We start from the raw sequence: 20,886 nt of genomic DNA on the forward strand, positions 1-20,886 counted from the left end.
TGGTAGGTCAGTGGCAAGTGGCTTCAGTTAGGAAGATTTTAGCCCATATCTCAGTGACCTCACCAGGATGCTGATGCAGCCTTTTTCTGAGCAGGGCCATGGCTTCTGTCTGGCTCCCTGAAATGTGTGTGATGGAGGAGGCTGCAAAGCACTGCAGAGCTGCCCTGCTGCACCCTCAGCCCACCCATGGGAATGGAGGGCACTGCTGGCATCCTTGTAAATCACCTCCTTCCGCTTCATGATCAGCCCTGCCAGTGGATTAATAATCATTTTTGACCCTTAAAATGCCTTTTAAAATTAATCTCTGAAGAAGTTTTGAGTTTCAGTTCAAGAATGGCTTTGAACTTAAATGTTTGGAAGTGTCTTGTTGTGACAATTTGAGAATTGTTTTTCAGAACCAGCTTGTTATCTCATTGTTACTTGTATTTCTTAGAAGTGCAGTCATTTAAATGGGAAGCAAAGTACAGTAGGTGATTATAAACACAGATCCCAAACATTTGCATTTATAATTTCCACAGATACTACAGGATTCATCTACAAACTCAAAACCAAGTATCTATAGTTAAGCAGTGAATAAACAAGATATCTCTAAAAGTAAATGTGAATTTACTGCAAGTAGGTAGAGAAGTCTAAATGCAGTTATTTCTTTTTGTCATTATATATATATTTGTATCCAATTTTATCAACTTACTATACCTTGAATTGTTAATAACTGTTAGATTGTCTTCTCCATAATTACCTGAAAAGAGCAAAATTCAGTGCAGAGTTCTATCCATTTCTAACATGGTGCATGATTTAAAAGTGATTTAGCTTTCCAGGGCAGCTGGTAAAGACAAATTCTGTTCCTCACTAAATCTGTGCTTGGCAGTGATACACTCATGTGCATTGCAAAAAGCCACCAGTGCAGAGGTGGCTGTGATACAGACTTTGGGGAGGTTGTGAAGAAAATATTAGTGTGAAATACCAGCCTGCAGCTCTAGAAAGGATGTGTGAAGGCTTTTCCTCAAAGCTGCTCTGTGCATTTGCTGTTTGTGCAGTCTTCAGGAGATGAGCCTCTTCCTGCTGTATCAGAGCAGGAATCACTTGGTCAGGAATTCTGCCTCCAGCTCTGACTGAAACCTGGTGTGGCACAGCAGGAGTTTTAACGGTGATGTTCTCAAGCTGAAAAGAAAAATCACAATGCCCCTTAGTTACAGTTTGTGGTGCTGTGGAGGGGAGGTGACAGAGAATATTTCCTCTCTGATTCCACTGTGGAGTCACTCAGTAGCTGCAGTCAGAGGACAGATTCCCCAAAATGCTGCCTTCAGCTCACAGAGCTGCATCAAGGACTGATGGAAAAACATCAGTCTAATCTAATTGAAAACATGTGGTCTAAATACTCCAGCCTGAATAACACCACCTGAAAATGAATGATGTAGCCTGAATATTGTAATAGACTTTGACAGTGGGAGAGAGTGGGCCTGCAGTGAGGTAGCTGACCTTATGCAGCCAGGCCAGTGCAATTCTCTGAGTCAGATCATTTGTGGGGCCAGTCCTGACCACTGCCACAGTTCTGCCACGTGGGGCTTAATGAATGAAGTTCTTGCTGCCAACGTGTTTGGATTCATGCCTTTTGTAACTGGAGCCATTCAAGTACAGTCTCAATACTCTTTTATTAATCAAGTAAATGCTTCATATCTGATGAATTCCTCTTCTCCCAGGTGAATTCAAGCAGCAGCCTCATTGAAAATCTTGTTCCTGGTGCCCAGTACCAAGTTGTGGTTTACCTGCGGAAAGGACCTTTGGTTGGACCACCCTCTGATCCTGTCACATTTTCCATTGGTAATCCCTGAACCTACTGATTGAAATGCATTTATTTCTTTTTAGGGTTTGGTTTTCTTTTTTTTAAAATATATTCAGTATGTTCATTAAGTCCTGTAGACCACACCTTGATTTTCTCAAGTTTAAGACTGAATCTCAATGTTCTCTGCTTTGGGATTTGAAAATGAGAAAAGCCCTCTGAGGCTGACACTGACATTTTCAAGAATGTTTTATGTCCAACAGGCAGAGATCCTGCCCCCATACCTGTAATTTAGGATTCCACCAGGCTCCTACAAAAGGTCATTTAGGACAGAATTTAGCAACTTAGTTTCAGTGTAATTTATTTTGTTAAGATTACCATTTAAATAAAATGTATTAAGGAGAGAGATGGAAAAGAGAAAGAGATCCAGTGTACAGAGTTACATTTGCAGAGAAATATACAACCTGTGTCACTCAGCTTCTCCTTTTGACAAAAAGTGCTCAGTGGGATAGCAGGTGGCTGAAACTTAGAGATCTTCAGTATTTTTAATGCTGCTTCCTCTCTGTGATGTAGGGAAGAAAGTGAAACAGAAAAGAATGTTATCCTGTTAAGAATTTAATCCTTAAATAAAAGCCAACATGTAGCTTAGTGACTATGGTGAGAGCCTTTTCATTCTAGTCAATCTTCTTATATATTTTCATACATTTGGTCTGAATAAAAATTTGTAAAGTACACTATATTTCAGGAAAGGAAAAATTAGTAAGTAAATATTTATATATATTTTAATGTTAATTTCTATCATTAGACAGTTTTCACATACACTTTTGATCTTTCTCACTGTAATTCAAAAATCTGAAAAATTCTACTTTTATTTGTGAAAGTAAAATCATGTATACCCAAAGTAAATTAGTTCCTTCATTTTCTCCCCTTTTTTGTGGCCTTGCAACCATGAAAGTTTCTTACAAAACTGAAAATGGCAATCAGTTTCTAAATAGAACATCTCATAACTTTCATATTATAAAGAGGCTGTTTTTATGCAGTAAAACAATATCTGTATGAGTTTTCATTTCATAACAGTTTATTGAATACGATACTAAAATAATAGAACTGAAAAACAAATTGTCCTGTGAACTTAGCAGTGGTAGCTAACGACAACTGAAACTCAAATAAAATAAAATGCACTTTAAAAAGGATTCCATTCTCCCCTCGTTATCGTAAGGCTCATTTTCACAGGGTGAGTACCAGCAGTTCAGAGAAAGCAAAGCAAAGATGTGGTAAATGGTTTATAAAGGTAAAGGCAGCCATATGCCAATGTGGGCTGGAGTAACCAGCACCCAGGTTACTGGGTGTGCAGTAGCTGGGGCTCGGAAGCCCTGGCAAATGTTAACTCTAAGTCCTTATTTAAGTAGCCTCAGTGAAATCATGGAGATTAATTGTTTTCCAGACCATCCAGGCTGCAGAAGTTGACCCTTAACGTGACATTCTTCAAATCACTTGACTCTTTCTCGGTGTCATCGTCTGTGAGGCAAGAATAGCAGCACATGACAAAACCTTTGGGTTCCCCTGGGAAGGAGGGCTGGAGATGAAAACTTTCCTTTCTTACAGTGCTCTGGCTTTTGATGCTTTTGGTTTTGAGCATCTTGAAATATCTCCTGAGCATCCTGATTTTCAAAGCAGAACAGAGCCCTCCCTTTTTGAGAAAGCGAGATGTGTGCTTTATCTCAAGCTAAGCAGCCAACACAAAGTGGTCTGTAGCCACTTCTGAAAAAGTAGTTTTAAACTCGAGAACAAATGTTTAAAAAATGGCTTAAATAGCTGCTTGTGACCAGGAAGTTCTTGGGGATTAAAGTAATGAGAAAATCAGAAATAGGTAGAACTTGATTAAGGAAAGGTATAATTTTAAAATAAATTGCAGCTGATAACACATGCATGTTACTAACCATAATTTCTGCTTTACAGTGCCCACAGGAATAAAGGATCTGACGCTTTACCCTTTGGGACCAACAGCTGTGGTTCTGAGCTGGAACAGACCTTTCCTGGGGGTGTTCAGGAAATACGTGGTAGAAATGTTTTACTTCAACCCCTCGACCATGACCTCAGAGTGGACAACCTACTATGAAATAGCAGCAACTGTCTCCTTGACTGCCTCAGTGGTACAGTGACCATTCCTGCCTTGCTTTCCCATGCCTGTGTGGCCCTGAAACCTTGTGACTTTTTTTTTTTCCCAGCCTTTTTTCCATTAATATGTATATATATGCCTTTAAGCCTGGCACTCAGCAAAGCAAAGGAAAGGGCCAAGGGTGCTGGAGGCATTTTCTCTTCTAAAGTAAGGCACTGCCAGCTGAACCATGCTAAATTTCCTGCAGAGCAATGAGACAGGAGTTTAGCCTGGTTTTTTGGTTGTTGTTCAGCAAGTCCAGAGGCAGCTTCAGTTTGTGGGTCAGTTTGTCAGTGAAGGCTTTAAAAGTTCCATCATCTCCTCAGGGGGTGCAGTGCAAAGGCTTATCTACCTAATTAATATTGATAGTATGGATTGGGGGCTTGCAGGCTGGTCTCTCAGTGTGCCATGTGGAAGGCTTAGCTCTGGTTTTTGTGGAAAAATGCCTTCATGTTTCTGAAGTTGCCAAATCTTAGGCCAGGGTTTTAACTAGGTGAACACTGATGTCTACAAGAACACACACATATATTCATAGGTGCCCTTGCAGATATTAAGTGAAATTCTCCTCCTCTTTTCCATTTTTTCCTGGAGAAGGTGAAAAGATTTTATTCAGACTTTACTATAGAGCAAGGCAGAAAGCAATTCCAGCTGAAATTAGTTGTTCAAGAAAGTTATGAGTATGCAAAAAAGATAGCAATAACTTCTGCTGCTGGTGAGAGCCACAGTGATTTACTGTAATTGATTTGCATAATACCATTTGTGGAGTCATTTTGGCTCCAGCAGCTTTACTGTAATTGGGTATGTGACTATAAATCTAACACGTAAATCTCCAGGGAAATTAAAAACAAAAATAACTTACCAAACTGGTAATTAATATCTTGTAATCATGACTCAGCACAAATAGATTAATAGCTGAGTGATCTAAGTGATCCAAGAAATAAAGCTATCATGCAGAGTTAATGTGGTTCATTAGGAAAGGAGATGATGTTGTCCCTTACTGTTGCAAATCCTGCTCATGGAAGCCAAGTTGGAATTGCTTTGTCTGTATTTCAGTCTGAAATACAACAGTGCTGTATCACAGCTGAAGTGAGCATTTCTTCAAGGATGATTTTAAAGATTAATCCTGAATTAGGAAAAGAATGTTTCCCTGTTATTCTGTTGTGGCATTTAATGTACAGGTAGGGACTGTTGAACTTTTGCTTGGATTCTCCAGAGGTGTTCCAGAATCCCACTGATCCCTGCCGACACCTCTGAGTGCTGTATTCTGAAGCAACAACAAGAAGATTCAAAAATCAATGTCTCCAGCAGCATGAAATAATCAAGCATTATTTCCTGGGGGTTAACATTTGATAAGAACCTTTGGAACTGGATTTGTCTTTTCACTCTGTTTGGTTGCTTCATTCATTTTGTGCTCTGCACATGAAAATTGCCAGAGTGATGTTGGTATTTCCAATATGACACCAGGGGCATGTCAGAAGTCCAATCATCTTCAAGGATGGATGCAACTTCTTCTAAAAATCATTAAAAGAACAGATCACACCACTTATATTTGCATTGCCTTGTAGTATCTGGAGAAAAAAGGCCACTGAAAACAACAGAGATCTGTAAAAATAGCAATTTCTACATTGTTGAAGTTGTTAGTTATTTTCAATTTTCTTTAATTTTGAATTTTAAAAATATCGAGAAGCTTTTCATCGAAACACCAATGTCTTAAATGTTCTGTGCTGTCAGTGGAAGAATTAGAGTTTTAACTTAAATATTACATGCATTACTATAATATAAAACATATTGCTTTTTATAGCTCATTTATATCTCATTTATATTTACATATATAATTTATGTCTCATAAGTTATTTATGTTTCATTCCTATTCCATTTATAATAAATGACAATAGGAAGTGAAATACACTTGGAAATTGAAAAAAAATACATCTCTTAAAGTGACAATATCTGAGACAAAAACATCAATACTAATTTATCATCAAAGCCCATTTAATCAAACTAGAAACACCTACATTTTCCAGTTAAATATTTTGCCTTCATCACACTGGAATTGTGATGGAAGATTTCTCTGTGTGAATGGTTCTTGCCACCCTGGAAATCCTTTAAGATTCCTGTGGTGGACAGAACCTGTGACCAGGTGGATGTGGATGAGCAGCAGAGCCATCAGAGCTGTGTTTGCTCTCCCTGCACAGAATTTTTAGTAAATTGAAAGGCCAAATTTCAGAGATTTCCTGTGGTATTTTTAGAGTCCCCCGTCATGGGGAGGAAAGATGAATCTGACTCCATGTTCTTAGAAGGCTAATTTATTATTTTATTATATTATATTAAAGAATGGTATATGAAACTATACTAAAGAATAGAGAAAGGATATTTACAGAAGGCTAAACAAGATACTAATGGAAAACTTGTGACTCTCTCCAGAGCCTCGACACAACTGGCTGTGATTGGCCATTAAGTTAAAACAATTCACATGTTGGATAAACAATCTCCAGACACATTCCAAAACAGAGGAGAAGCAAATGAGATAATATTGTTTTCATATCTCTCTGAGGCTTCTCAGCTTCCCAGGAGAAGAATCTTGGGCAAAGGGGAATTTTCAGAAAATATGACAGTGACAATTTCCACTGAAGGAAGGAATGGGAGCTCAGAAAAACGATTGTGGGCACTAGGTTTATAAATACTGTTGTGTTTCAGAAGTCTGCCTCCCACTGGTGAGTGATCTCCTGAGTTTCTCTTTGTGTTTTGTCCCTTTACAGAGAATAGCCAACCTGCTGCCAGCTTGGTACTACAATTTCCGTGTCACCATGGTCACCTGGGGGGACCCAGAGCTGAGCTGCTGTGACAGCTCCACCATCAGCTTCATCACAGGTAACCAGGCAGCTGAAATCTCTGGGGGAGTGCCCCTGGGGGCAGGGGAACTGACCTGGGTGCTGTGTTTCTACCTACAGATAGCTGCAAGTTAGGATATTTTTCATTTAAGTTTTTTGGATTTTTTTTGTTTGGTTTTTTGTTTGTTAGTTTTTTTTTGTTTTGTTTTTGTTTTTTTTGTTGCTGTTTGGTTGGTTGGAGTTTTTTTTGTTTTGGTTTGTTCTTTGCGGGTTGTTTTTGCTCATTTTGTTTTTGGTTTTTTGGTTTTGATTTTTTGGTTTTCTTTCTCTTTGGTTTGTTTTGGTATTTGGTTTTCTATTTTTCTGTTTTTAAGTCTCTGAAGACTGCTTTAAATGAACATATAAATGAATTTTTCCTATGCCCAGCATGGTACTTGACTGCTCTGTTGCAGTCCTCCATCAGCTGAGTGCATGGCTCCATTGAGGGCCAGGGTCCTGCTCCACTTTTACCACACCATACATTTGACACATGGAGAAGTTAATAGCTAAATTAGTAAACCTGAATTCTTATGTTTCTTAATATTATCAAACACTTTTTCATTTATCTGCAATATTTCTAAGTGGTTTTTTCTCCTTCATCACCCTCCCAGTAATCCCCATGTCAGAGCAGCACTGAGATGAGTGAGCTGACATAACCACAGGGATTTCCCCCTTCCACTTGGGACCAGCCATGGATTTAACACACTCTGGCATCTCTTGGCAGATTCTTTGGATTTGGGTTTTCAATATGCCCAACAGATCAGCCACAGAGGGAGCAGCATGAGAGAGGCCCTGTAAGCACCTTGCCATGCACTCATTATGGTCAGGCCAAAATCAGAGTTCTCCATTGAATAATTTTGCTTTTAAGTGTCACTGTTTAATTCACCTTGCTGAGGTTGAGGTGATTGGAAGCAGTAAATAATTCAGTTTTACTGTGAGTTGCAATGAATTATGCTTGTTCTTTTCCATCTGTAGGCATCAAATGAGAAGGAAAATCAGTGTATAACGTCCCAGCCACTCACCCCAAAGCAGACACTAGCCCAGTCCCAGATTTTCTGTTTGCTGAGAGTCAGAGAATGCACCTGAAAAAATTTACTGAATAAGACCAGTTTGCAATGATGATTTACACAGAGCCTGTGCCCCAGAGAGCCGCAAGAGAAAAGCCAGCAGCATTTAAAGCTGTGGCTCCACTGAAAGCCTCCCATGCTGAGATACCTGATCCAGGTTACTCTGCTGACAAATTCTGGCTCTTCTCCAGTGTATCAGAGCTGGAGCCTCCTGAAGGGTCTCCAGGGATATTCCTTGTCCTTTGGCATCAATCAGCTTTTCTGCAGCACTGTAAGGAAGCAATTTTCCAGCTGGTTGGTTGCTGTATGAGGGAAAAAAATGTCTTTTCCAACTGATTTGGGTACCAGGTCCAGCGTTTTAGAGTGGAAGTGTTCCAGTGGGACACTCACTTCAGTACTGTAACCTGCAGCAGAAATGAGGGAGATCAAGGGTCTTCAAAAGGTAATCTGTCACCAGTACCAATCTGGATCTCTGTGTGATGAAAGGAAAGATTGCTACTGCTCCTAAATGAAAGATTTATCAACTTCTTAACCAGCAGATGCAGACAAAATCATAAATATCATCCATTTTTGATTGGCAAAACCTCTCTTAGGTTATCTGGTCTTCAGTGAAAATATCCAACTGGAATGTTGCATCAATGGTTAATTTCTCTTATTAACAATGGTTTATACCCCCTGTTTCTGACCTGAATTTTTCTGTTTTTAATATCCAGTCCAAAATATTTGTTACACTTTTATCTTACTGATTGAAGAGATACAAACCCTTTTTCTTTTAGTCTCTATACAGAATTTAGTTTGGTTTTTTTCTGTTAATAAATTGCTTCCATTGAACTCTTCAGGTTCTCTCACTTTTAGGTGCTTTCCCATGTTAGTTTTTTTCCCCATTCTACCTCTCTAATTTTTACTGTCTTTACTAAAGTACATAAAAACCAAAAGTGTAATATCAACCTGCTGAATACTCCTATAGAGACACAATCATCTCCCTATTCAAAGCTCTCCTATGTGTGTGCATCTAAATGATTGCATTTCCTGCACCATCACACTGGAGGTCTGTGTTGATTTACTTCTATTTTATGGCTCCTAACAGAACTGATCATTTGTTATTTACATGCTGTTTTCCAACAGACCTGGCACTTTGAAATTCACTTTTTTTGAGCACACCCAGCACAGGGGGCAATATCTAAAAGCTCAGCCCTGTCCAAATCCTGCCCTCCTCTGCCAGTTCCATGCTCCTTGCATGGTTCATCAGCCCTGCTTTTCCTTTCAGGGTATTGATGAAAATGTTGAATAGCAATGAGGCATTAAAATCACACTGTGATTTTAAGTGAAGAGCCCTAACAAAGAAAGCTGATTTGGTCAAATTGCAAGCACTTACCAATAGATGGTCAGCACTGAATGTGAGCATTAAATGCACTCCTGTCCTCTGATTGCCTCATTACTTGTACTCTTTTCAGCTTTGCCCAGGAGCTGCAGCCAGGCTGGCTTGTGAGGCTTGCCAGTTTGTCATTTCTGCAGGTTTGAAACGTTTGTCCCCAGTAGGTGCTGCCTTTTCACAGCTTTAAGGCACCAGGGACTGAGAGTTCTTTCTCAGCCTCTTCCCTTCCAGAGAGGGAGCAGATGGTTTTATGGAGCACTTGGTCCCTTTCTGCACCATTTTGAACAATGCCACCTCCCCTGCACAGGTTGACAGGAATTAAAAAGAACAAACAAACAGGAAAAAAAGCCAAAACGCCAAAAAAACCCTATATTTTAAAAATACTGGAGAGGAAGTTTTGTAGGCTTGGCAGTACACCATCTGTCAGCTCTTCTGTGTATAACTGGAGAGCCAAGCTCCACACCTGGACCATGAGGCTGAGTTTCAGAAACAGCAGAAGCTCAGCTGGGAGTTTGAGGATGGAGCTTGCAGGGAGCTCAGAGCAGAAATTCCCCAAAGCAGGATCCCACTGCTCCTGGGGAGGCTGGGGCTGTGCTGAGCTCAGGACTGGGGTGATGAGAGGGAGCTCTCCCACAGCTACAGAGAGGAGATTTGGGGGATCCAAGAGACTTTTCAGAAGCAGCATTTGTCCTCTCAGCTCGTGTTTTACTCAGGCAGGCATGGTGGCACTGCCCGGCTTGCTGTGGTGACTAATGAGTTTTTAATGCCACCTGCTGTAAACAGCTGGATTTAAAACAACCACAGGCAAAGGCTCTTTGGGCCACCTGCATTTGCTTTTTGCAGTGAGGATGCTTTTATCTTTGGAGAAGCAGAAGGAGTGAGAAAGACAGGCTCTGGGTGTTGCTGACTGCCTGTTAATCCTGTGGGTTCTTCCAGATGTCACTTTGGTCCAGGTCAGCAGCAGGGTGTGACTTCCCACAGCCTCCCTGTGCTCCCCAGAACCTTGTGCTGGGTTACACCAGCCCTGGCCCTTGGTCTCATGTGACATATCCTGGACATTCACTGCCATGAAAGCACACCATCAATGAAAAGGTGCAGGGGGAAATCATTATTTGTGTATGAGATTCATGGCCTTAAACTGCAAGGATGCACAGGGATGGGCTGGGAACTTTTAAAATTAAAAGAACACTGCTTCAAGGATTTTATACTAAATCTCCTCAGCAGCATAAAAGGACATTTTCAAGATTAATTCTGGAGGATAGTCTTACTAAACATTTCTAAAGGGCCCTAAATTGTCTGTGCATTGCATTTGCTGCCTTCCTCAGTGATTGCTTCAGTGAAGTCAGTACCAAAGTGGAAGAAGCCTTTGTGAAAGCAGCAGTGACATCTTGTGGCCCTTTCCAAGAGACCTGATCTCTGTCCTGCATTCCCTGGCACCCAGGGCTGTGCTCCTCTCGCCTGCCCTGGCACAAACACACCAGGCACAGCAGCAGAGGTAGACCAGGCAGTTCACGCCATTTTCCCCACTGTGCTCCTCAAAAATCCCCTGTAGTATCCAAATTATCCTACTCATATCTCCTTGGGAGGGGGTTGAGATCTTCACTGATTGAGATTTTCACTTTTGTGTCTCCACTCACTATTAATTTAACTCTTCTCTGGGCTCCTGCACCTTTGAATCAGGCAATCAGGGTGAGCTGTGCTCCCTCTCCAGTTAATGGAGAGGCGCCTCCCTCTAAGAGGGAATCCTCATGTTAAACACCAATTTTAGTGTTGTTTTGGAGGTTTTAGGGTTATTCTGGAGGTTGCTGTCTTTCTGCAGGTCACAGCTGGTGAGAGAGCCAGAATGGGAGGGTGGCTGAGTCCCAGTTTAAAGCCCATGTGGAAGTAGAGCTGAGGGAGCTGGTTCAGAGGTGGATGTGGCAGTGCTGGGTTAAGGATTGGTCTCAGTCTTAGAGGAGGAGTGACTCTGTTATGTGGGCTGCAAATAGAGCCAAGGATTTGCTGGCAGCTCCAGAACAAAAAAATCCCTCCTAACAGGGCTGTGAGGGGCCCTTTTTCCTCCCTTCCACCCAGGGAACAAGGGTGGTTACATTACAACTTCCCATGCAAAAGTTGTTCTTTGGACTGCAGGGTTTGGGCTTTTCCTCCTAGAAAGATGCAAGCTCAGTGAAAAGATATTTTTTTTCTTATGGAAAACCTATCAATGTAACAATTTATTATTTCTTTTCAGTGAAGCAACACAGTGAAGCAACATCTGAGGCTTTTAACTTGAATTTGACTTACAAATGTGACTCAAAAAAATTTTATCTGCCATAATTTTTTTAAACTGAAAGATTGCAAAAAGAAGTGTATTTTCATTCTGATTATCTCCCAGGTTAAACAATGGTTTTCATATCTTTCAGCTAGTGTTCAAATGAGTTTGATGATGCTTTCCTGCTTGTGATATTCTCCTCCTGACAGCATCCTTTGGCACAAGTTTATCACTGAATTTGCTAATCAGCTGTGTTAGACTCTGTAACACACTTGCTTTCTTCCTTCAGCGCCCGTGGCACCCAAAATTACCTCTGTGGAGTATTACAACCACCTCCTGTATGTCACCTGGACCTATGGAGGAGATGGCCCTGACCTTTCTCATTCCAGGATGCTGCACTGGATGGTCGTTGCAGAAGGAAAGAAAAAAATCAAGAAGAGTGTAAGTATCAGTGTGGAAAGTGGGTGGTGTTAATTTCTTTGAGGGCTTTTTTTTCCTTTTTTTTTTCTTTCTTTTTTTCTTTTTTTTCTTTTTTTTTGGTGGGCTTTTGTTTGTTTGGTTTGTTTTCCTAAGTTGTTAAGTCAGTAAAACTTTGCCAACTCTGATAACTTTGTATTATATGTTATATGTTATATATGTTATATGTTATATAATATGTATTACAAAGTTATCAGTTGTCAAAGCTTTTCTGAGTTTACAACTATACATATATATTATATATAATGTATATATATTATAAATATAATATATTGTATTCTATATTTTATGTATTATATATTGTATTCTATATTATATATGTTATATTATATGTTATATATATAACTTAGTTATGTAACTTTGATTACTGAGTTCCAGCAAGTTTGGTGTAAGCCAGTAAAAGTTACATCCCAGTGTTAGATCACTTTGAAAGACTTGAGTTCTCAAAATATCCAGTGGACAAAGTGTTTCTGTAGTGATCCAGTGAAGGTGTTGATAATTTATGTAATTTAAAAAGAGCTTAAAAACTTCTCAGCATCAGACAGTAAAACATAAAGAGTATTCTTATATATAGGTATGGTATTTTCCATTTTTATTTATTAATAAACAGAGTAAGCTACTGTCTGAGGTTTTTTGTTTGTTATAATACTGTCACGTCCCATTTTCTGACTTTATCTTCATAAATTCTGTGTTCTTCATTTTATGTTTGAATGCAAGTTCCAGTCATTGATAGGGTGAGGATTTCATCCAGAATGTGTGCACTTAGAAAACTTGCTAGATGCTCAGGTGTGCTCTTGGTACCTTCTCTTGAACATTTGGAAAATTGGAAGTGTATTTTCTGCCGAAGTGCAAATTGATCTATAAACAAAATTTTAAAGCTTTAGGGATGTCTTTACAAATGTGTGTCTTTATATTCCTTGTAAGACAAGGGAACCCAGAGGGTATTCTTTAGGAAAATCCTGCAAAAACCTACCTATTTATAGCTAACTTTTATGGTTCTGTTCCTATGGATAAATATGAGTAAATATGCCAACATGTTTGCAGGCATCGGGGCACCTCTTCTTCCAAGCTCTGTTAGTCACTTCCAGGAACTGTTTCCTTTAAAACTCATTGTAATATCATAATTTGATTTTATTATCATTGCTAATATGGTTGGTTTTCTTGTGGCATTATTGAAATAAATAGGTAACAGTGTCAGATGATGCTGACTTTTTCTTCCTACTCCCTGTGTGTTTCCCAAGTCTCCACAGAAGTTGGTCAGTTTTTAGAGAAGTGATGAAAATTACGTGCAAAGCCCTGTTGGTCTTTATTCAGAACTGTCAGTTTCTCTTCCATCTGAAAGCTTCAGCCTGAGAATTAAGTGACTTTGACAAGCAGCATGAGATTCCTGGATGGGCCCTTTATAGATAGTCCAGAAGTGCTCAGAAAACAATTCCCAGTTCTGCATCCTTCTCCATGACTCTGGAGAAATGGGAATATTACCCTAAAATGTTATTCTCAGTCTTTTGAGATTCAGCTCAGTTTAGGATCTGGTTTCAGACTTGCAGATGATTGAAGTCAGACCCTGAGACCTCTTGTCAAGTTAACAGGTCTCCAAGAGGCGTTGGCCTTGCCCAGATGGATTTAATTTTCAGGTCTGTAGGATGCATTAAGACTTGCCTGCACATGGCCTGTGTGCTCTTCTTTGAGGTGTCTGACCTGATTTAAATTCCTCTAAAATTTGCGCTGGATTCAAGTCCATGGCTTGTTTGGCATTTTGCACAACTGGAGAAGTCTAGATGCTCTCAGTGGTGTGAAGGAGAGTTTCTTTTTCCTTACATTTCCACTAGTCACATAGAAAGTGCAGCCTAAAATTGTCGTTTTTTTTTTTTTGCTAATCTGGTTTCGTGGTTGGTATCAGTGGGAACTGGTTGATGTCACCTGTTGCCCTGTTTTTTAAAGTTTTTCTAAGCATTCTGATGTTTACATTCTTGTAATGAACTTTCTCACACACTTCATGTAAATAACTTATTGGTTTGCATTATTTTATAGAGGAAGAGAAATTTGATAGACTATTGATTTGTCCAGTGTCATTGGAGAGGTGGCACTGTCATCCTCCAATCCACTGTCACTTTTGGACATCTGTAAATGTTGGAGCCAAAAATTAAAATTTCTCTTTTTACCTTGAGAGTAAAGTACCTCTGCATCGTGTTATTTCGCGTCCTGTAGTGACAGTCACCAGTCTGGAGCACACAGAAAACATCTGCTGTGGTGCACAGGAATTTCTCAGTAGTGTTTTGAGTGACCAGGTCAATTTTAGGAGTCAGTTGTGTGGTTTGTGTTGTGTTGAAGGTGGTGTCTTTGATTGTCCAGGTAACGCGCAGTGTGATGACTGCAGTGCTGAGCTTGCCTCCAGGGGACATCTACAACCTCTCAGTGACTGCTTGCACTGAAAGAGGCAGCAACACTTCCATGCCCCAACTTGTGAAATTGGGTAAGAACTGCTTGTTTGTACATTATTAACTCACCCCACTCTTTGACTGTAAAGTGACCCTGGCAGCACCTTCCTTATTTTACTTTTGTACCTCTGAGCCCATTTCTCTTGCAAAGCTGTAATTTTCACCTCACCTTGCTGTGAAGATTGTCTCATGCCTGTGTGTGAAGATAATCTCCTAGAATGGTTTTGCTCAAGAGGAGATAAAGTGGCAAAATGTGACTGTAAGTGGATGTAGGAGAGTGGAAATCACGTAGTGCCTTGCTGAGAGAACAAGCTAACTTCATAGGTGCTTGCCTAAGGTCTTGAACACATGTAGGGCTTGAGGATGGCAACTCAGGCTTCACAGATGAACTTTTCAATGAAAAGCAGGACCTTCCTTTCTACCTTTCTGTTTCTGACAAGCCTATTTCTACACGTCTCTGTCACTTAGTCTGCTTTCCTGCCTCCCCTCCTCTCTCACTGGACATCTGCAAAGTCTTTCAACACCAAAAACTTACCCTTAAATACAAATTAATGACAGCACTCTTTATAAAAATAGTCAGATTTGTGGATGTGGACCCCAGCTTCATTTTGAGAGAAATATATGTAATATACTCATAGAAACAAAAGAAAACTTGAGAGTTTGATCCTCAGTGTAAGAGTTTCAAATATAACTTTCTACCTAATCTCTTTCTTTACTTGAGAGGAAGATGGGACACTGCACCATTAGACCTTAAGAAATTTTAGTTCTCTTTTGAATGTATGTGGAGTTGTTGAGCCCTAGGTACCTAAAACCCTGAATTTTCCAGGTGTGCCCAACTGCTTTTACAGGAGTTAGCTCCCCTGAGAAGGTGGATAAGGAAGAGTTTGTAATTTCAGGGAGGATTATCTTCTCTACATGAATAATAATCCTTTTATGAGTCACTGCAAGAGAAGTGAATTTAAAGGACTCTATAATTTCTAATTGGATTAGAGGTCTAAAAAACAACCATTGTCCATTTATGTTTCTCAGCATTCTTACTGTGCTGAGGCAAACACAGAGACACAACAATATGAAGTTTTTGCAGGTCTTCTTACCAAGGGCAATATTTGAAAGAAGCAGGCAAATTCCATGAGTTTTCTTTGCCCTGTGCAAACCACATCCACTGCTTCCCCCATGCCTCGTGCCTGTGCAGCTCCCTGTGTGTATTTGCTCACCGAGTGGGTCAATGTGTGGGGTGAGTATTTCTCCCTGCTACCACTGTCCAGATGTTTTAGGGTGGTATTTCAAGACACCAGCTAGCTTTATCTTTCAGACAGATCCACAAGCCTTATTCATGTTGTGCACCCTGCAGCACAGCTGTATCTTCCTGTTCTTTCCTTGTGGATGGGCACTCTTACTGAAATTGTGTGGGAATTTTGCCCTTCAGTGTCAACAAAGAGAACGTGGAATGAATTCCATTTCAATTAATCCCTCCTTTGAGTGTGGTGTTTTTTTGTTGGATTGAATTTGATTTTTTTTTCCCCCTTTATGGTGTTTGAACTTTGAATAGACAAAAGTGAGGATATTTTGCCAGAGGTTTTCCCTCTCTGTGTTTCTGAGGGGAGCAATGGGAGTTGTAATTAGCAGTAGTGGAAACTGACTCCAAGTGATAGACGACTCAGCACTTGGCAGTCACTTAAGCATTCCTGCCAAATGTTCTTCCCTCCACAATGTTTGCTTCATCCTGGCAGCTTTCCACCTGCAGAAAAATCAAGCCATTTGCTGGAAGCAAAAGGAGGATTTGCTTGGGACGCTGCCCAAATGCAAAACTCGTATTTTAATTGAGGCCATTTTTTTTACCTGGAGTGAGGGATGGAATGTGTTTCTGAGTCCAAGAGCAGATATATGTGTGCAATTATGGGAGAGGGACACTTTCCTGCGTAGCCCTGGGACAATGTGTGCACTGCAAGCCCCGTGACACACGTGAATGTCCAACTCTTTCCATAATGCCAATATGGCTTGGGCAGGCTCCAACGCCAGAACACAGATCTGATTGTTTCAGGATCAGATACGTCTCCAAAATGTCTATAACTACTTGAGCAAGTCCCTTTGCCAAGGTTCCTGTGACAGCGTCTCCCAGAATGAGGATAACAAATTATTTGCGAAAGGAAAAAGAATCAACGCAGAATGTTCTTGTGCATCATTGTATGCAGCGTGTCAGAATCCCAAAGTTGGGTTATTGTTTGAGAATTACAGCTTTAATTAAACATCCACAGAATAGGAGATCTGAAAGCTGTGCAGAACAACTCAGAAATGTACAGCCCAAATTTTACAGTCTCTGAAGGCAAAGCAGAAGAGCCCAGGAGGCTTGAGGTGTGGAAAGCTAGGGATTTCCATTACCCATCATGGGAAGTCATCAGGATGAGTATCAGGATTAAACATTAAATAATTAAACAATTATTTAATGTTTAATAATTAAACAGTTTAGTTTTTTTTTTTTAACTGGTAATTGGCTAAATATTTTCTCTGCTGTAATTAAAGGAACCTAGGTAGCCTTTTTTCTTGTGGGAAGCTGCTTTATAGTCTCCTGGTCAGACCTTTTGAAGAAAAGCCTTCTCAGGCCAAATATGCTGCTAACAGGTGGACAGTGATCTTCTCTGAAAGAGTTCCTCCTAACAGTGTTCTATTAATAGAATCCACAGATCATCCTCAAACAAGGGCTCTGCTGAAAAAGGAAGTGAAGTAATTATCCATCTGTCCAAATAGAGAACGGTTTAAATAGAGAAGAAAAACCAACACACTTCATCATCTTCCCATTTTACAGGGGTAGTTTGTCATCATGAGAGGATTTACATTGGTAGACTTTATCTGAAGGAAATGAAAGATAGCAGGGCATCAGGCATTGCTTTCAATTTTTTCATTTTTCTCAGTTGTCTGGAAACTTAAAGATAAGCTTAATGAAAGGAGATTTTTCTCTTACACCAGAACCAGCCCCTCCAAAATCACTGTTTGCTGTCAACAAGACTCAGACCTCTGTGACTCTACTGTGGGTGGAAGAAGGAGTAGCTGATTTCTTTGAAGTTTACTGCCAGCAGGCTGGATCTGGCCAGGAAACAAAAGCCCAGGTATGTGTCTCTCCTTTGGTGTCTTCATCCCAGAATTAAACTTATAAAGCTAAACTACTAAAGCTATGCTTCAAATACTAAAATATTTTCATTGTTTTGCAATGTTAAGATTGGCCTCTGTCTTATTGATGAGGTTATGTGACTGGTTGGAGAGAAATTGTGGGCATCCAACACTGCCAGTGGAATTGGCTTCACATGGGAATGGGTCTGATAATATAAAAATAAAATAAATTATTATTTAACGATACTATATTATATTTAAGAGTGCCATAGTAAACTGTACCAAAGAATGTAGAAAGGATACTTACTCAGTGCTGGAAGGATAATAATGAAAACTGTGCAAAAACTAACAGGCCACAAAACTAAGAGAATGCCAGTGAGCAAGAAGGGGAAATTAGTCAGGTAGCTTCATAAAGAATGGGGAAAATATACATATTTAAGTGCCATAAGATTTCTGATACATTATCTAATTATTTCTGGAATATTGTATTTCTGGTTTTGAGATCTGTTAACTGAAGTTCAGTAGGAGCTTCCTTGGTATTCCAAGAGTACCTTTATGCAAATGTGGCTGCTCCTCATGCAGACAAATTTTAATAATAATAAAAATAATTTTAAATTATTTTTACATCAGGGTATTGTCTTCAAGACCCACCTCCTGAGCCTCACACATGAGCCTCCTTTTCTCTCTGTCCAGTCAGGTACCTGTGCTCAGCAGCAAATTTAAATATAAAGTATTTAAATGGGCAATGCTGTTCAGTGAAAAAGAGAGAGCAGTAGTAGTTTTAATTCCTTGTCCTTCAATGCTGTGCATCACGTGAGGTTTACTTTGTGCTTTAGCTGATGGTATAATAAATCACTGTGATTACCTGCCACAAAACATTATTCTCATGTGCACTGTGACACATAATGGGGAATCATTGAGAAAGAAGTGAAAAATTACCTACTTAAACCACTGATTAACATGTGGAAAAGACCTGCACACTCTTAAATCCTATGGAAGATCAGTCTGAATTATTTAATATTCTTTTAAAATGGAGACAGACAATGACTAAAGGGGAAAAAAATGCTTACATGCACTTTAATCTTTTGGATCATTTAGATTCCACCTCTAGATTCCTGATTTTTCATGCTGAATAGTAAAGGTTGTGAAGTCTCATATTTGCGGGGTTCCCAAACAAAGGAAGGAATTATGAATCTGACTCCATGTTCTCAGAAGGCTAATTTATTATTTTATGATACTGTATTATATAAAAGAATGCTATACTAAACTATACTAAAGAATACAGAAAGGATACCTAGAAAGCTAAAAGATAATAATGAAAACTCCTGACTCTTTCCAGAGTCTGACACAGCTTGGCCCCAGTTGGCCAATGAGTGAAAACAACTCACATGAAACCAATGAAACAACCACCTGTTAGTAAACAATGTCCAAACACATTCCAAAGCAGCAAAACACAGGAGAAGCAAATGAGATAATTATTGTTTTCCTTTTTCTCTGAGGCTTCTCAGCTTCCCAGGAGAAAATCCTGAGCAAAGAGATTTTTCAGAAAATTTGATGGTGACAGTGAAGTCATTATCATCACTTACCAGAGATTCAATATAGTGATGGGATCAGGCACAGAAAGTACCAGAGGATTTGCAACTTCAGTTGAGAGCAAATCTGTTTTAAGAACATCAGGAAAAGACTGCTAAATCTGGCAGATGGTTCAGTGGGTGTCTCATTGTTGACAGGAACATCTGGCACTGGATAATGCAGAGATTGTCAGCTCACTCCTCATTAGACTCATCATTCTCTTTTCTGTCTCCATGAAAAACTGGGAAGGGCTCCTTTCTGAACTGTAAAAAGGGATGCTTTCCAAGTAGGCTGCTGGTGAAAATTCTTTGTGATTTTCCATGCTAGTTACATGAGCATTTTTGTCCCTTCCCTGCATCTTTAAATCAGTGAAATGAAAAGCAACAGCTTTCTGATTTGGAACATCTTGGATTTGAGTTGACTCATTTAAATTTCCCAGAGGGGAAAATGGAAACATGCAACCAAGTATGATTGCCAAAGTGTGGCTCCTCCTTTTAGCTCAGGCAATGAAAGTCTCCTCCTTTTACACTCATGTGATTTCATCTACACAATGTACCTCAGAACTGCTCTGCAACAGGAGTTTAGGATTAGCCATGGCTACAACAAGCTCTTGGAAATATCCAGTGCTTGGGACCTGTTGCAGCACCTTGCATTCCCCATCTAGAGTGGGTTCATTCATAAAACTTCTCCTTCTCTCCCTTCTAAACCACTGGCTCAGTGTCCCTGTTTTTACAAGTGTAACCCACCCCTGGTTCTGCTGGAGAGTCCAGAAAACAGAGGAGCTTAAGGAGCTCTTTTTTTAACTCAATGAATGTTGTTCTTGCTGTTTTCTCTTGCTCTATCAGCATTTAAAATCCACAAAAGAGTTCACAAGGGTCATAGTAATTAACACATTGTATAAATGTGGTATGTAGAGTTTCTGCCAGCTAGAAAAACTGAGGTGTAGGGTGTTTGATTATAATTATTACCAAAAGACTTTGCTCTAGCTTTGTTTTTTACCTTGGCCACTCAAAAGGGCTCACAGGTCTCCACACCCAGAGGAGCTGGCTCAGAGGCAGACATTTCATGCATTCAAACCAGAATTGTGATTTCATTCATGGCAGAGGTTGTGACTGCCTTGGCTGTTCTTTGAATAAGAATAACTTGGTTTTCCGCCCACCTGCATGGCTTAGCAACCAGAGCTCATGAGCTGTGTCCACCTCTGGGATGTCCTGGAGGTCTCAGTGCTTTCCCCTACCACTCATGTGCCTGATTCACCCACTCTGGGCACGTGTCCTTCCCTCCCCAAAAGGCTCTGGGGTCCCTGGAGTGCTCTGGGGTGTTCTTGCAGCTGCATTCAGCCCTGTTCCTCTGCCCTTTTCTGCCAGACAATCTGCCTGCTGTCCAAGGCAGGTCCTGGTTGCCTTTCCTGTGTTTCAAAGTGCTGATTTCTTCCACCAGATCTGACTTTACCTGTCAGATAGACAGAACACTGATTTGTGCTCTGACATTTATGAGAGACACAAACTCCTGTGTGTTTTTCCTTGTGTCTGCAGGAACCTGTCACTGTCTCCTCACACGTTGTGACCATTTCCAGCCTGACCCCTGCCACCTCCTACAACTGCAGCGTGACCACCTTCAGCCACAACAGCCCCAGCATCCCCACCTTCATTGCAGTTTCCACCATGGGTGAGCAGCACTTCCCTGCTTTCTTCTTCTTCCTCATCCAGCTACATCTGTTCCCCTGTTGTATTTGCATTCCCCCAGATGAAGGAAGGAATGATGAATCAGACTCCATGTTCTCAGAAGGCTAA

General features: G+C 40.2%; 1 protein-coding gene across 3 annotated transcripts in view; it reads left to right on the forward strand.

Annotated features, from left to right (window-relative positions):
• PTPRO (protein tyrosine phosphatase receptor type O) overlaps positions 1–20,886 on the forward strand; it is a 140,646-nt gene that overhangs the window by 94,501 nt on the left and 25,259 nt on the right. For all 3 annotated transcript variants that reach the window (XM_026790369.2, XM_014275920.3, XM_005481871.4), the window contains exons 8-14: positions 1,701–1,821; positions 3,740–3,933; positions 6,698–6,809; positions 11,791–11,942; positions 14,331–14,451; positions 17,381–17,520; positions 20,629–20,761. In XM_026790369.2, the coding sequence (XP_026646170.2) occupies positions 1,701–1,821; positions 3,740–3,933; positions 6,698–6,809; positions 11,791–11,942; positions 14,331–14,451; positions 17,381–17,520; positions 20,629–20,761 (973 nt within the window). The remainder of the gene's footprint in view (positions 1–1,700; positions 1,822–3,739; positions 3,934–6,697; positions 6,810–11,790; positions 11,943–14,330; positions 14,452–17,380; positions 17,521–20,628; positions 20,762–20,886) is intronic.

Source organism: Zonotrichia albicollis, chromosome 4 (assembly GCF_047830755.1).
Source record: "Zonotrichia albicollis isolate bZonAlb1 chromosome 4, bZonAlb1.hap1, whole genome shotgun sequence".
Taxonomy (NCBI): domain Eukaryota; kingdom Metazoa; phylum Chordata; class Aves; order Passeriformes; family Passerellidae; genus Zonotrichia; species Zonotrichia albicollis.